Source organism: Sorex araneus, chromosome 1 (genome assembly GCF_027595985.1).
Source record: "Sorex araneus isolate mSorAra2 chromosome 1, mSorAra2.pri, whole genome shotgun sequence".
Classification (NCBI taxonomy): Eukaryota; Metazoa; Chordata; class Mammalia; order Eulipotyphla; family Soricidae; genus Sorex; species Sorex araneus.
In genome coordinates, this window is record NC_073302.1 from 449,508,803 (window position 1) to 449,523,463 (window position 14,661).

General features: G+C 43.0%; 1 protein-coding gene across 1 annotated transcript; it reads right to left on the reverse strand.

The window, feature by feature from the left end:
* Positions 1–577: 577 nt before the first annotated feature.
* LOC129399125 (GTPase IMAP family member 4-like) lies at positions 578–8,405 on the reverse strand. The gene is made up of 3 exons (XM_055118215.1): positions 8,350–8,405; positions 4,430–4,483; positions 578–2,356 (listed from the first exon to the last, which is right to left on the reverse strand). Exons 2-3 carry the CDS (start codon positions 4,467–4,469, stop codon positions 1,422–1,424), a joined length of 975 nt encoding a protein of 324 aa, XP_054974190.1. The 5' UTR covers positions 4,470–4,483; positions 8,350–8,405; the 3' UTR covers positions 578–1,421.
* Positions 8,406–14,661: the final 6,256 nt, after the last annotated feature.

Here is a 14,661-nt window from a genome sequence, read left to right on the forward strand (position 1 = left end):
TTTATATACAAATATATATTATATATTGGTTTTTGTCTTGGTTTTTGACTTATATCTGTTACTGTCACTGTCATCCTGTTGCTCATCAATTTGCTTTAGCGGGAACCAGTAACATCTCCATTTTGAGACTTGTTGTTACTGTTTTTGGCATATCAAATACACAACGGGTAGTTTGCCAGGCTCTCTGAGAGGGGTGGAGGAATCGAAACCGGGTCGGCCGCATGCAAGGCAAATGCCCTACCGCTGTGCTATTGCTCCAGCATTAAAAGTAATTTAAAAATGAAAAAAATTTAAACATGATTTAAACGTAATTTATATCAGCTCCTAATAAAAGAATCCAAGTTTTTTCAGCTGGCACAAGGGCTGACAATGTGGCTCAAAACTTCCAGGAGAGGGAAGAGAGATATTATGAGGGGATCCCTTAGCTAGCTCTAAAATTCCCTTAAAATTTACCTGAAAAATGCTCACATCTACAGTGAAAAAGTAAGGCATATCTATTTGACCTAAGAAAAAGTAGTGTCATTTTCAAAAAAAATCAAATAATTACACAGATTCCAGTCTTGCAATATGAGAGAACAGAAAAGTTTATTACAATGATAAAGAAACTAATAAGTCTGGCACTAGTATAGAGATAAATGCTCAAGCAGTAATAACCAAGGTGTGGGGTGTTGGAGGTGGGGTGGTAACAGTGTCACAGCAAAAAGAGACTGCAAGGTATTAAGCAAATTGGTAGTGAGGTTAGCCACTGAGTTTCTACAGATATACATAATAAACTGAACACTTCCGCACTACTCTCTTCCTGTTGACCACACCCCTCCCCCTGCCTCTTCCTCCAGTCACACTCTCCCTGGCATTTGAGTTTAGTAGTATTCTGAGAGGTCACTTTCTAGAAAGAACTTTGTTTACAATGGGTAATAATAAGGAACAATTTGAGCAGTTCTGTAACTATGAATAAAATAAATCTATGGTTATCTAGAGTGAATTCATCTATAGTAGGAACAACTCCATTTCTTAAGATCACTGAATTCAGAGACGTCATTATTTCAAAGATCCACTTGGGAAAGTCATCACGGAGGAGCCAAAGGCAAAAGCATATGAGGGCAAGACTGGGGCGGGGGAATAAGTGTCTAAAGCAGAAATTCTGTAAGTGTTAAAGAGACAAATGCTGGGTCACCTTGGTTGGCTGTCTGCATAGTCTTTCTCCATGTTTCTGAGAGAGAAGTCATAAGGTGGGGATGTTGAACACAAACCTAGAATATGTCTGCCCTCCTGTTTCATAAATTTGTCTCTTGCCAACTGCCCACAGTCAACTTGTTGACTCCTTAGTCCTGAGATTATCAGTAAAATGAGAGTGCTCTGTCTTTGAGCAAATGAGTCATGTGGAGCGGGGCAGCCAGGGAATGCGCAGGAAACAGAGATTTTCATTTGGTTTTGTCTTTAAACACTTCTGTAAGAACTAAGGAAACTACTTTCAGTACCTCTGTGAGGAATTCAATGATCCGTTTCTGAGTCTCCACTTGTTCTCTGGCATTGTCTCGCTTCCTGACATACACAGATTCCCTTTCTACCAAAGCTCTCTCCATTTCATCCCTTCTTGCTTGCTTCTCCAGAGTATCCTCCAGATTTCTGATTTTCTCTTCATACTCCTTTCTTATCTGGGCTTTCTCTTTCTCCAGCTCTTCTCTGTAATATCCTTGCTTCATGAGGGTTTGTTTTTGAATTTCCCGCTCAACCAATTGATAATACCTATTAGTGTAGTATGTTCCTTCATTCTCTGTCATCACCTTCTCGACCAGAGCGATCAGCTGTGCCTTCTGGGCCTCCTGCTCAGCTCCTGTTGCCTTGTTGTTGAACAGGCAATAGCGATTGTCCAGTCTAGCTATCAGCTCTTGAAGGACTGGAGCGTCCTTTAAGTACTCTGAGAAATCTTGGGTACCCAACTCATCTTTCCGGGTGAATAAGAGAATCATGTGTCTCTGAGCTCTGCCATCAAACATTGCCAGGATCTTCTCTGTGGCCATCTGCTCCTCTTTGGTGTAACATCCCAGAGGGACCACCAGGATCAGAGCATGAGGACCTGGGGAGGTCAGCAGGAGGCAGCGAACAAGCTCACTCTTGGTGGTTGCATCAGGCACTTCGGTGTCAAAAATGCCAGGAGTATCCACAACAACAATGTTTCTCCCCTTCCAATTCAGACTCCCTTTTTCGCAGGATTTGGTGATGGATTTTGCTGCAGTGCTTGACTGAAACACAGTCTTTCCCAGGATGCTGTTTCCTGTAGCACTTTTCCCTGCTCCAGTCTTACCCAGTAAGACAAGTCTCAGTTCTGGAAATCCGGGGTCTTTGTTTGCAAGTCCTGGGGAAACAATAACTGCAGGGTTAGGATAGTTTCCAACAGTTTCCATTGCTGGTGCCCTTCCCTTTGTCCACTAGGCACCTCTTCTGGAGTGCCGACTGTTCTCATCAGAAGTCTGTGGGAACCCTGAAGGCCTGGTGTTCTTCTTGGGGGTTCTGGGGAACCACAAGTACTTTTTCGGATTCCAATGAACTGTTTTTTTTCCTGAAACTTTTGTAACTTATTAGTCTACTGAGTAGGAAAGATAATGATTTAAGAAGAAGAAGAAGAAAAGGTGAAAAAATAAAAAAAAATAGAAATATGGGCCTGGAGCGATAGCACAGCGGGTAGGGCATTTGCCTTGCATGTGGTAAACCTGGGCTCGATACCCAGCATCCCATATGGTTCCCTGAGCAGTGCTAGGAGTATTCCTGAGTGCATGAGCCAGGAGTAACCCCTGTGCATTGCCGGGTGTGACCCAAAAAGCAAAAAAAAGAAAAAAAAGAAGAAGAAAATGTGAGCTGTTCTTGTAGCTCTTCTGAGGAGACCCAGTAGGAAGTAATATAAGATCTGAACTAGAACATCCCAGTTGGAGATTCTACCCTACCCCAACTACTTTTTTTAAAATAGATCTTTTCTTCTTCCCTTAAGAAGTCAAATCAGTGCACTGTGTAACCACCCAGGCTGGGAGAGGAGCAGAGAGATAATTGTCCCTCTATAGTTCACATGAGATCCTGAAGGGGACTCAAACCCTCAGGAGAATAGGAATCCTCTAAGTAAAGTTAAAGACATAGTTAACAAGTGAGGAATAGTGGCCAATCCTCACTGCTTACATATTTGTTGCTGAAACATTTACTAACACTGACATAAGAAGAAGCATTCCTAAATCAAAGTTTCACATTTGACAACAAAAGTATTTGGAGGAGCAAAGAAAGTCTCTAAGAGGTGAGAACACAGTAAACAGGATGGCTTAGGTTATTGAGGCGAACATGGTTGGATGTTCAGATCATTATTTGTTAGATCATTTCTTGGTTACCCCACTTGGGACTATTCTGAGATTAATGATTGCCATAGAAAGGGGCACAAACAGCCACCTCCTAACTGTCACAACTTGCTGATGCCCAGAGCATTTGTATGACATTCTATATGATCAATTGAAGATAAGATCTCAATTCACCCCAGTATGCACATAGGACACAGATGATCCCAATCTGCACAGTGGATTTGTAGCTCCTTCTCTCAAGATGCAGAGTCTATTTCTCCAGCCTGTGAATCTGGTGGGCCAAGCGGATTGTGAAACCAAAGAGGCCAAGATTCCAAAAGTGCCTATGTTCAGTACCTTGCCTGTACCTGCTCTTCAGAACCCTTAGCTGCCCTTTGATGAGTTCTGAACTGGTCTACTGGAGGATGAGGGACACAAGGTCCTGTTACACCTGACCCTGGGCTGCTCAGGAGACTGCTAACTACCAAGGATGCCATGAGGCCATCCAAGTTCGTTCATACTGAAACATAAGTGAGCTACAGATGAATGAGTGATTCTGAGATTAAACACATGGATCTGAGCCCGCCTCCCAAATTGAGAGACATCTTAATCCTTGATGTTTAAGCTCTACACCCTGGGGTGGCTGAAGTCATATAGTGAAAGCCTGTGGATAAGGGCATATGTCTATGGATATATAGATTTCGTCAGTCATTTGGATTGGTTGGTTATAGTGAGGTCTCCAGGAGCATGGAAACAGGGAATTGTATGAGGAATCCATGATACCCAGGTAGTCCTCCAGACTGGAAAAAGTACAGACAGCAAGACCAGCTGGCCCAGCTGCTCTGGTGACTCCACAGCATAGAAAACAGGAAAAAAGACATTTATTCCCTCCAGGATCGGTCAGAATATTGGAACTGCTCTTCCTGGCAGAGTGAGTAGAAGGAGGAAAAAAATATAAAGGGTCAGAGAAATGGGAAAGCAGAGCCTATGAAGAAAGAAAGAAATTGAGTAGAAAATATTTGGCTTTGCTCAGGTGGTGACTGGCTGGAGAAACAGGTCTCTGCCAACTGTTCATGCCCAGCCTGACCTGGGGACCTCCTTGTCCATCTTACCGTGGGTTCTCCAGGGATTGCAGTGGAACTGTGCTTCCATGGTGGTCAGAATTCCTGCAGATAAGAAGATATAAACAGGTTATTTTAGAGAAGTGGACATAACTGAACATTTCACCACTCAGATAGCAAACAGTTCCTTTTCCCATAAACTTTCTGTTTCAATTTTCACATCTCCTTTCTGACATTCCTCTCACTTCCTGTTTTCTGCCTCAGTTTCAGACCATTCCATTTTCTTTGCACAAAGAAGTTCAAAAAAGTGTTCCTTGACTGTAAATCCCAATCCTTCTCCCCTCTCTAGTCAGTGGAGTAGAGACTCTATCTTAGATCCTAGAAATCCCAACTGTTTTTACCCCGTTTATCTTTTTTTCCACTTGGAAGTGTCATGGGAATTTCCAGTAGAATCAGCAAAACTGCACCCCTTGAGCTGCAGCCCGCCTGCACTGCTCCATCATGTCGTTCCGTGAATGTGATAGCTCTCATCAGAGCTATTGACTCCCGGGAAATCTTGGTTCGTCCCAGCTCTTCTTTCCTCATTTCCTCATTGTCCATCTCCAAATCCTTTTGGCTGACTCTACTTACAAAGTTCACAGAATGATATATTTTATTTTTATATTGTTATTTGTTTGCAATGAAAACAGATCCCTCATTACTTCAGTTTAAATCTCCTTTTCTCGGGGCTGGAGCGATAGCACAGCGGGTAGGGCGTTTGCTTTGCATGCAGCCGGCCCAGGTTCGATTCCCAGCATCCCATATGGTCCCCCAGCACTGCCAGGAGTAATTCCTGAGTGCAGAGCCAGGAGTAACCCCTGTGTGCTTCTGGGTGTGACCCCAAAAAGCAAAAGAAAACTCCTTTTCTCTCTTATAATCAAATGCTTTGTTCTGCTTTTGTTTTGAGACCCTACCCAGTGGTGCCCAGGGCTTACTGCTCACTCTGTGTGCAGGGATCACTCCTGGGTAAGATGAGGGGACCATACATGATGCCAGCTATGAAAGCCAGGTCTGTTGTGTGCAAGGCAAATGCCTTCACACCTGTACTCTCCCTGGCCCATAATCAGATGCTTTGAAGAAACTGCGAAAATTTGTGGGGGGATGTTGACACTGGAGATAGGTTTGGTGTTAGGATATTGTATGCCTCAAGCTTAACTATGAATAACTTTATAAACCGTGGTGACTTAACAAAAATATATAAAAAAACAAAACTTAGATTTTTTTCTAACTGACATTTCCCAGTAGCTTTTTCCATAAAGAGATAAACATCAATGAGGTGGTTCACAAGATGGTGCTCGAGCAGTTTGTCTCGCTCCAAAAGGGTTTAAAGCTCCCACTCTTGCCGCTCTCTGGACTCCGTGGCATCTTCCCTCTCCCTAGAGCACTCCCAGTCCATTCCACAGCCTGCTCTGTCCCGGCTCCTGAGAAGCCTGGGTCTCAGTGCTCTGACCCTCACTGCTCCTGAGAGAGTTTCTCCAGCACCGTGATCCCCAGCTCCACCACCTCGACCAACATTAGCATTGATGCTCCACTTGCTGTTTGCCCCAATAACTCTCCCGGGGTTTCTCAGAGAAACCACTTTACATTAGGTGAGGTCTGATATTTCACTGGTGCCTCCACAAGACGTTGAGATCTTATGATGATTGGACAATCTGTGTCTCATATTTTAATCTAATCTATGGGTACAATCACAGTCCTGGACAAAGAGATGTGCAAGTGATTTCTAAATAAACAAGTTGACTGAAAAAAAGATCTTGATTCTTGCCTCCTCTCGGACTGATCTTTCTATCTGCTCTTATCTGTGAAATAATTTTTCTTGTTATATAATAAATGTTATAACGACTTGGTAGTATGTTTTTAATATTTATACAAAGGTTTTGATGGTTTGAAGACCTCTTACATGCAGAAACTTTTCTAGAACAGACTGAAGATGCTGATTGTATACAGAAAGCTCAATAGAAAATCACCAAGTACAAAAGTGCAGCACTGAGAAAGAGGGGCGATTCTTTGAAAGGGAGGCTATTTATTCATCCTTTAGGTGTAGGCAGTAGGAAACAGAGTTTTGTACACTAGGAAGAAAAAAACATCAAGAATTTTTATGAAGCATTTTAGGTCCATTGATAGTGGTAGCGATTGGTATTAAGAGAGGCTGCCCCATCAGAAAATGGGGAGAAGAGATGAGCAAAAACTTCCTCAAAGAAGAGATATAGAAGACCAAAATGTACGTAAAAACGTGATGCACGATACATCATCAGGGAAATCCAAATCAAAACAATAATAAGATGTCACCTCATACCAGTGAGACTGGCACACAACACAGATTAAAAACAACTATGTCGGCAGGGATGTGGGGAATAAGGAACCGCAGGTGGGAATGTTGATTGGTCCAGCTCTTTTGGAAAACAATATAGATATGTCTAAAAAACTAGGAATCTGGGATTAGAGTGACTGGACAGTGTGGAGGACACTTGTCTTGCATGTGACCAACGCAGGTTTAAACCTCAGCATCCCATATGGTCCCCTGAGTACCACCAGGAGTGATTCATGAGTACAGAACCAGGAGTAAACCCTGAGCATTGCCAGGTGTGTCCCTCCCCCCAAAACCCCAACAAAACCCAACAAATTAGGAATTAATCTCCCATATTGTGCAGCAAATTCACTCATTGGCATTTTCTCCAAGGGCCCTAAAACTCTATTTAGATAAGATGCACTCCTATGTTCATTGCAACACTATTCAAAATATTCAAAATACGGAAACAACCTAGGTGTACAAGAACAGATGAGTGGGTAAAGACACAATGGTAAGTACCATTGTGTAGATGGTATATATATATTCAGTGGAATACTACTTGGCTATAGGAAAAGATGAAATCACACAGTTTGCTGCTAAGTGCATGAATATGGAGAATATCATGCTGAGTGAGGTTAGTAATAAGGAGAGGGATAGATACAGAATGCTCTCCCTCAGATGTGGGTTACAAAGAAACATAATAAGGAACAACCGAAACCCAACCAGGGCCTGAGAACTGAGTGGTCTTTAGTAGGGGGCCCACAGTGAAGGCAGATGGAGCAGCGGGGAAGAGTTGGATAACAAAAACTGGAAAACAAAGTTTTGGGCATTTCTTCTAAAACTTGTACATTCTGTAGCCTTTTAGCCTGCCAATTTATTTTCAGTAAAATTTATATCAACTTACTATTGGTTGACAATACTGTACGCGTTTTGGGAGTAACTCCACACTTGGATGCGTTTCTCTACCTTCCTGCCAGCTCTATGCTGATCCCACTCTCAAACCCACACCCCCTCCTCCTTCCAGCGGACTCTCTGGTCAGAGGTTTCAGCTCTGGACCATTTACCCTGACCCAAGAAGGAACCAAGAGTTGCACTTCTAGGGTGTTCGCATGGCTTAGCTCCCGTTCTGCAATTTAAGAACAAGCACCTGCTGACCCCCAGTCTCCCCTGAACCTCCGAGTCACACAGGAGGAATTTCACTCTTCTTGCCTCCTGAAGGTTCCCTTTCCTGACCTGTATGTGACTTGGGACATGCCCAGTTGTGCGTCTCGGTCCTGTAGTGAAACTCCCCACCGGCTCCCAACAGAATTCATTCTGACAGCTCACTACTGTCCCTGGAAGTTTCAGATTAATTGGAACTCCCCAAGAGGCAAAAGAAATAACTTATTTGAATAAATATTTTTATTAATAATTAATATCCCTTGAGAGGTTATGCCTGAAGGAGGCATTTGTTCATAATGAACAGTTTTGAAAATAGTTCACAGTCCCAAATCAGCACAAACAGGAAGCAGGAAACAATGAGAGATACATTTTGAGAACAAGGTTTTTCCCCAGTTTAAGATAGACTCGGGATCGGGCACTCCTTTATCAAATACACGCAGGCACCCTCATTTCCCACTCACAAATCCCCCATAACCCTTACCTGGAAAATCTGGGTCCAGCTCCCTTCTTGAATTTTACAGTATAAGTGAGTCAGGGTAATATGAAGGAGGAGGAGGAGAGAGGAAGTGAGGGGAGGAGCTGTCGTCGCTGCTCAGGAAGAGGCCTGGCGCCTATTCAAGCATCTAGCAAACCTGAGCTGACTGTCCGCTGCTGGGCTATGAGCGGATGAAGAGTGGCCTGACCCAAGACTGGCTTGTTTCTTCTTTTAGTCTCCCAAGCAGCGCTCAGGGGGCCCAGGTGTCATTGCTGAGAGAACTGGGACGAATATTTCACACCTAGGGCCTAAAGATGCAGTGTTGGGGGTGCCCAGGGGTAAGCAGGGCACAACCGGCATTTTTCCTTTTATATAATCACTTTTATGGAGCTACTGGGATTTACAATACTGTTAATCATACTTTTTTTGTACATACATCACTCCGATACTACAGCCATTACTGAGACAGTGGAGAGGCAGCGGGGGCTGGGTCAGGGTAGTCAGGCACGAAGGGGGTGTTGAGGAATGATAGAGCCAAATATCCAAGCCACAGAGTCAGCAGCACTGAAGTGAAGAGACCCAAACTTTAACAACCGAACCTAGAAAGGTTCCTGTCAGGTGTGGGAGGGAACCTGGGAACACTGGAGGAGGGACATTGACACGGGTGGTGGGACTGATGCTGCGATATCACTGTCACTGTCACTGTCATCCCGTTGCTCATCGATTTGTTCGAGCAGGCACCAGTAACGTCTCTCAATGTGAGACTTATTGTTACTGTTTTTGGCATACCAAATACGCCACGGGTAGCTTGCCAGGCTCTGCCATGCGGGTGCAATACTCTCGGTAGCTTGCCGGGCTCTCCGAGAGGGGTGGAGGAATTGAACATGGGTCGGCCGCGTGAAAGGTGAATGCCCTATCCACTGTGCTATCACTCCAGCGCTGCGACATCATGTGTCTAAAACTCAACTCTGAATAACGTTGTAAATCACGGTGCTTAAGAAAAACTACCTACCTCTCTATGTATTATTATCATCTATCTTCACAGATCTATAAATAATAAATAATGTGTAAAAAAATTGGAAAACTGGGCTTGGAAGGTGGTAAAGTACTCGTCCCGTATATGTGAGGCCATTGCTTCAACTTTCAGGACCATAGCACTGTAGCACTGTTGCACTGATGCCCGTTGTTCATCGATAGCTCGAGCGGGCACCAGTGACATCTCCATTGTGAGACTTGTTGTTACTGTTTTTGGCATATTGAATATGACACAAGTAGCTTGCCAAGCTCTGTCGTGCAGGCGGGATACTCTCAGTATCTTGCCGGGCTCTCTGAGAGGAACAGAGGAAACAAACCCGGGTCGGCTGCATGCAAGGCTATCACTCCAGTCCCAGGATCATAAATGAAAATAAACATAAAAATTGAAAAAGGAACACCAAATTGAACATAGAATAAACAGGATTAAGAAAATAACATTGGGACTGGGAGCTAGCACGTGGATTGGGGTGCATGTACAAAACCCCGGTTTGGTCCCTGATCACCAGATATAGCCCTGGAAGTTGCCAGCCCCTCTGGAATGAGCCCGGTGATGCCCTCGGTTTCCTGAGAACTGCTTTGGAGGATTTGTGTCTCCCACCCTTTCCACCCTCCCCCCAAAAGAAGGAATGAAACAAGGAAGACATCATTGAAACAAATACAATGAAGAAAATAGATGAAAACAAAAACAGCTTCTTGGAAAATAAGTAACAAAACCAACAAGCTTCTACCTGCATAAATTTTAAAAAAATGGCAAAAGTATATAAATAACCAATATCCGGGACCGGAGAGGGAACATCACTACACTATTTCAATCATTAAAGGCAAATTATAGACTGTAAACTAAAACTTTATGCCAACTAAGTTGACTATATAGATAATATAAGCATGTGCCCTGAATAAAAAACAACTAACCTAAGAAGAACCAGGAAATTTAAAAATACTTATATTCATTAAAAAATTAGGTTCATAATAGTAAAAATTCCCTCAAGGAAAACTTCACTGTATCACTGTCATCTTATTGTTCGTCTATTTACTTGAGCGGGCACCAGTAACGTCTCCATTCATCCCAGTCCTGAGATTTTAGCAGCCTCTTCTTTTTAAAAAAATTTTTAATTTAATTTTATTGAATCACCGTGAGATAGTTACAAGCTTTCATGTTTGGATTACAATCTCACAATGATCAAACATCCATCCCTCCACCAGTGCACATTCTCCACCACTAATATCCCTGGTATACCCTCCTTTTCCCACCCTCCCTCTGCCTCTAAAGCAGACAATATTCCCCATACTCTCTCTCTACTTTGGGGCATTATAGCTTGCAACAGAGACACTGAGAGGTCATCATGTTTGGTCCATTATCTAATTTCGGCATGCATCTCCCATCCCAACTGGTTCCTCCAGCCATCATTTTCTTAGTGATCCCTTCTCTATTCCATCTGCCTTCTCCCCTCCTCTCATGAAGCAGTCTTCCAGCTATGGGTCAATCCCCTTGGCTCTTGTATCTACTGTCCTTTGTTGTCAGCCTCATGTGATGTTATTTTATACTCCACAAATGAGAGCAGTCCATCTATATCTGTCCCTCTCTTTGTGACTCATTTCACTTAGCATGATACTCTCCATGTTTATCCATTTGTAAGCAAATTTCATGACTTAATCTTTCCTAACAGCTGCATAGTATTCCATTGTGTAGATGTTACCAACGTTTCTTTAACCAGTCATCTGTTTTAGAGCACTTGGGTTGTTTCCATAGTTTGGCTATTGTGAGCAGGGTAGCGGCCTCTTCTTAATCGTCTTTCCCAATGATAGGAGGCACTTTCAGGGTCAGGGGAATGAGACCTGTTATTTTTACTCTATTTGGCATATCGAATACGCCATGGGTACCTTTCAGGCTCTTCCGTGCAGGCAGGATACTCTCAATAGTTTGCTGGGCTCTCTGAGAGGCATATATATATTTCCCTTTATGATGATGTGTCCAGGAATATGTTTGCTCATGCGTGAGGCTCGGCCTGAGTGTGCGAAAAGCGTGGAGTGTGGCGGCGGTTGGGTAGTGGAGGACGGCTGCAGGGGCTGGGTCCCTTGGGGCAAGGAGGGCTCTCACCCGCCCCCTTCTGGAGCACCCTGAGTGAAAACAGGCTGGAGTGGAGTCCAGTGGTATGGGTATGGGGGCCTCCTTTTTTCCTCCCTTCCAGGAAGAGCAGTCGTGAAAAATTCAGGGAATTAATTGATGTATTTCACTAAATACATCAATCCCAGTATCCCAAATGGTCCCCTGATCACTGCCAGGAATAATTCCTGAGTATAGAGCCAGTAGTAACCGCTGAGCAAGCCAGATGTGGCTCCAAAACAAAACAAAAAAAATGAAAGACAAATACACTTCTTTCTAACACCTAGGAATTCCACTTCAGCTTGGGTCAGTGGCTATTGGATCTAATAAAGCACTTGTCTAATCTAGTGGCTGGGTTCATGGATTTTCACGTTTCTATAACGTTTCTGAATGTTCTGTTTGTGTTTTGTTTGCTCATTTTGCTTGGGGCCTATACCCCGAAGTGCTCAGGGGATTCCCCCAACTCTGTGCTTGAGGGTCACTATTGCTTTCGGGACAAGCATGCATTCAGCTGGTAAACTCTGTTGTCATGAATGTTGAGGAAAGGCAACATTTATGTGTGATATACTATAAAAGGACTGGAGCAATAGCAAAGCAAGTAGGGCATTTGCCTTACATGCCGCCGACCCAACTCCATCCCTCTTGAAGAGCACAGCAAGCTACCGAGAGTATCCTGCCTGCATGGCAGAGCCTGGCAAGTCACCCTTGGCATATTTGATATGCAAAAAACAGTAACAAGTCTCACAATGGAGACATTACTGGTACCTGCTTGAGCAAATCGATGAAGAACAGGATGACAGTGCTACAATGCTATTTCACTAAATATTTAAGGAAGAAATTATATGACATTAATCTAACAGAAACTCAGAAAACAGAAAATATACACATGAGAAAGGTGCTGAACTTGAATAATTTGGGGGAAAGCCACATTAAATTCACAAAAAAATAACACTACATCCAAATTAGTAAGACTAGTTTAAAAAACACTGATGACACACATTGTAAACCACTGACAAGTTAATTAATAAAAGTGGGGGAAATGACAATGCCATTGTCATTTGGCTCTCTTTGATTTAAACAAAGATTTGTAAGGCATTACATTTCAGGGAAAACACTGACAGTATGTCATTTGAGTTCAGCATGCAAACCAGATAACCAACTTCTATATATTTTCTTAAAAATAAAACTATACACATGTGTTGATAATTGTTTATTCTGACATTTATTAGCAGTCCACAGTAGATATGCTCAAATATTCAAAACCCAGTGAATGAATATACAAGTTCTGGTACATCCAAATTATTATGGGTTAAGCTGTTTGTCCCCCAACTAAAAAAAATTTATATTGCAGATGTAATTGGTCATAATGAATGCAGATTGACCCTTAATCTAATATTCATGGTGTTCTAAGGAGGAGAATTCATTTGATGACAGAAGCATTGTCACGGGAGGGACTTTTCTCTATAGGACAGAGGGGAGATGAGAGGCAAAGATAGAAAAGAAGTTGGAGCATGATCCCCAGAATCCATGGAGGGAGCCTGGCTCTGCACAGCCCTTGATTTTGGTCTCCATTCCCCGGTGTGGGAGAGCATATATCTGTCTCTGCTGTCCTTGGAGAGTGTTTGGGCAGCTCTGGGAAACAGACACTCACGTGATGGATTTATAGCCATCAATTAACAGGAGCAATTAAAAGGTTATACAACTGTGAATTTAGCAACATTCATAATCTGTGTTTTTAAGACTGATCATTTTTAATGTTAATTACAAATCAACAGTGAAAAGTTATAGTCATTGTGGTATAAGCAGATACCACTAGCAGAATCTCTTGTGGTTGGCTGTGAAACTGTCCCCAGGTCTTTTTTGTCCATGACCTTTCAATATGAACCTAAACTTGCTTTATCTGGTCATGACCCTTCTTTGCATTTCTCTTTTCTTTGGGGAGGTGGTCACATCAGGCAATGCTTAGGGGGTTACTCCTAGTTCTATGCTCAGGAATTACTCCTGGTGGGCTCAGGGGACCATGGGATGCCAGGGATCTAACCCAGTCAGCCATGTACAAGGCAAGCAGCCAATGCGTTGCACTATTGCACTGCCATCCTTTTTGCTTCTCTTGAAGTTCAAAGAAAAGTTGTTTTATAGTTAGTTTTAAAATTTTTCTTCATTTTTATGTATTCCCTGTTTTTATCTCACAGTTTGGCGCTTGTCCCAACCCCTTCACTATGCTGCCATGCACGTAACCTCTTTGTTATATAATAGAGACCAGAGGATGATTTTGACATCTCGAGACCCTCCCCAGAGAGTCTGTGTTTCATACTGGTGTCACCACACTTCCCAGAAACCCCTCAAAGAGCAATAAAAGCTTTTGCAACTCACCCGTGCGAAGTGATACTTCCTCTCTGTCTCTGCCTCAGCTGCGTCTGCAGCACCGACTGCTTTTTTCCGTTTATTAGTCACACACAATTTGACTTCACGTGACAGAAAGGTGAGGTAGGGGACAAGTTCATGACTCCACTCTGCAGGGAATGGTGCTCCCTCTGGTCCAGAGAAAGAGACCTGAAAAAAAATCACCCAAGGAGATGTCAGACTTCTAATTGGACTCCTTTCTTCAGAATAGCATTGGCTCAAGGACAGGCCAGGATAATATTCCACGAGACTCAAACCAGGGGAGGAGCCTCTTCAGGGCATTCTCTTGTGTCGAGCTGAAGAGAATTCTTGAAGTAGCCAATGGAGGCAAGTGGTTCTCCTTGTCACAGCTTTTGAGATTTTTTTTTGGGTGATGGAGCTATGTAGAAAACATAGCAGCTTAATTGTTTTTAGTTTACTGCTGCTTGTTATGACCTAATCGCAGCTTTCAATACTTTTTTCTATTTTCAAATTGCAAAAGACCACAAGAGATTCTGTGTAAAATAGACGTGTGAAAATAGCCTACACAATCTCACTTTCATTCTACTTGATAGGAGATTGGGGTTTCGAGGCGGGAGAGCTAATTTGCCAGGTACTGGTGTTTCTATAAAATGGAATAACAAAAACTGCAGACCACAAATGTCCTGTATTTCTAAACATCCTCATAAAAGTATGATATAATAAGGGAGTTGGGAGTCTGAGAATCAGTGACAAGCGGTTTTAATACATTTATTTAAAGCAGAGGTGAACCGCAGTAGCTGTGAGGGTCACTGGAG

What these genes read in the sequence shown, in the direction of transcription:
- LOC129399125 (XM_055118215.1), bottom strand. Translation starts at nt 4,469, where the DNA reads ATGGAAGCACAGTTCCACTGCAATCCCTGGAGAACCCACG. An exon ending in CAATCCCTGGAGAACCCACG is followed by an intron (nt 2,357 to 4,429) that starts GTAAGATGGACA and finishes TTGTTTCCCCAG; the next exon opens with GACTTGCAAACAAAGACCCC.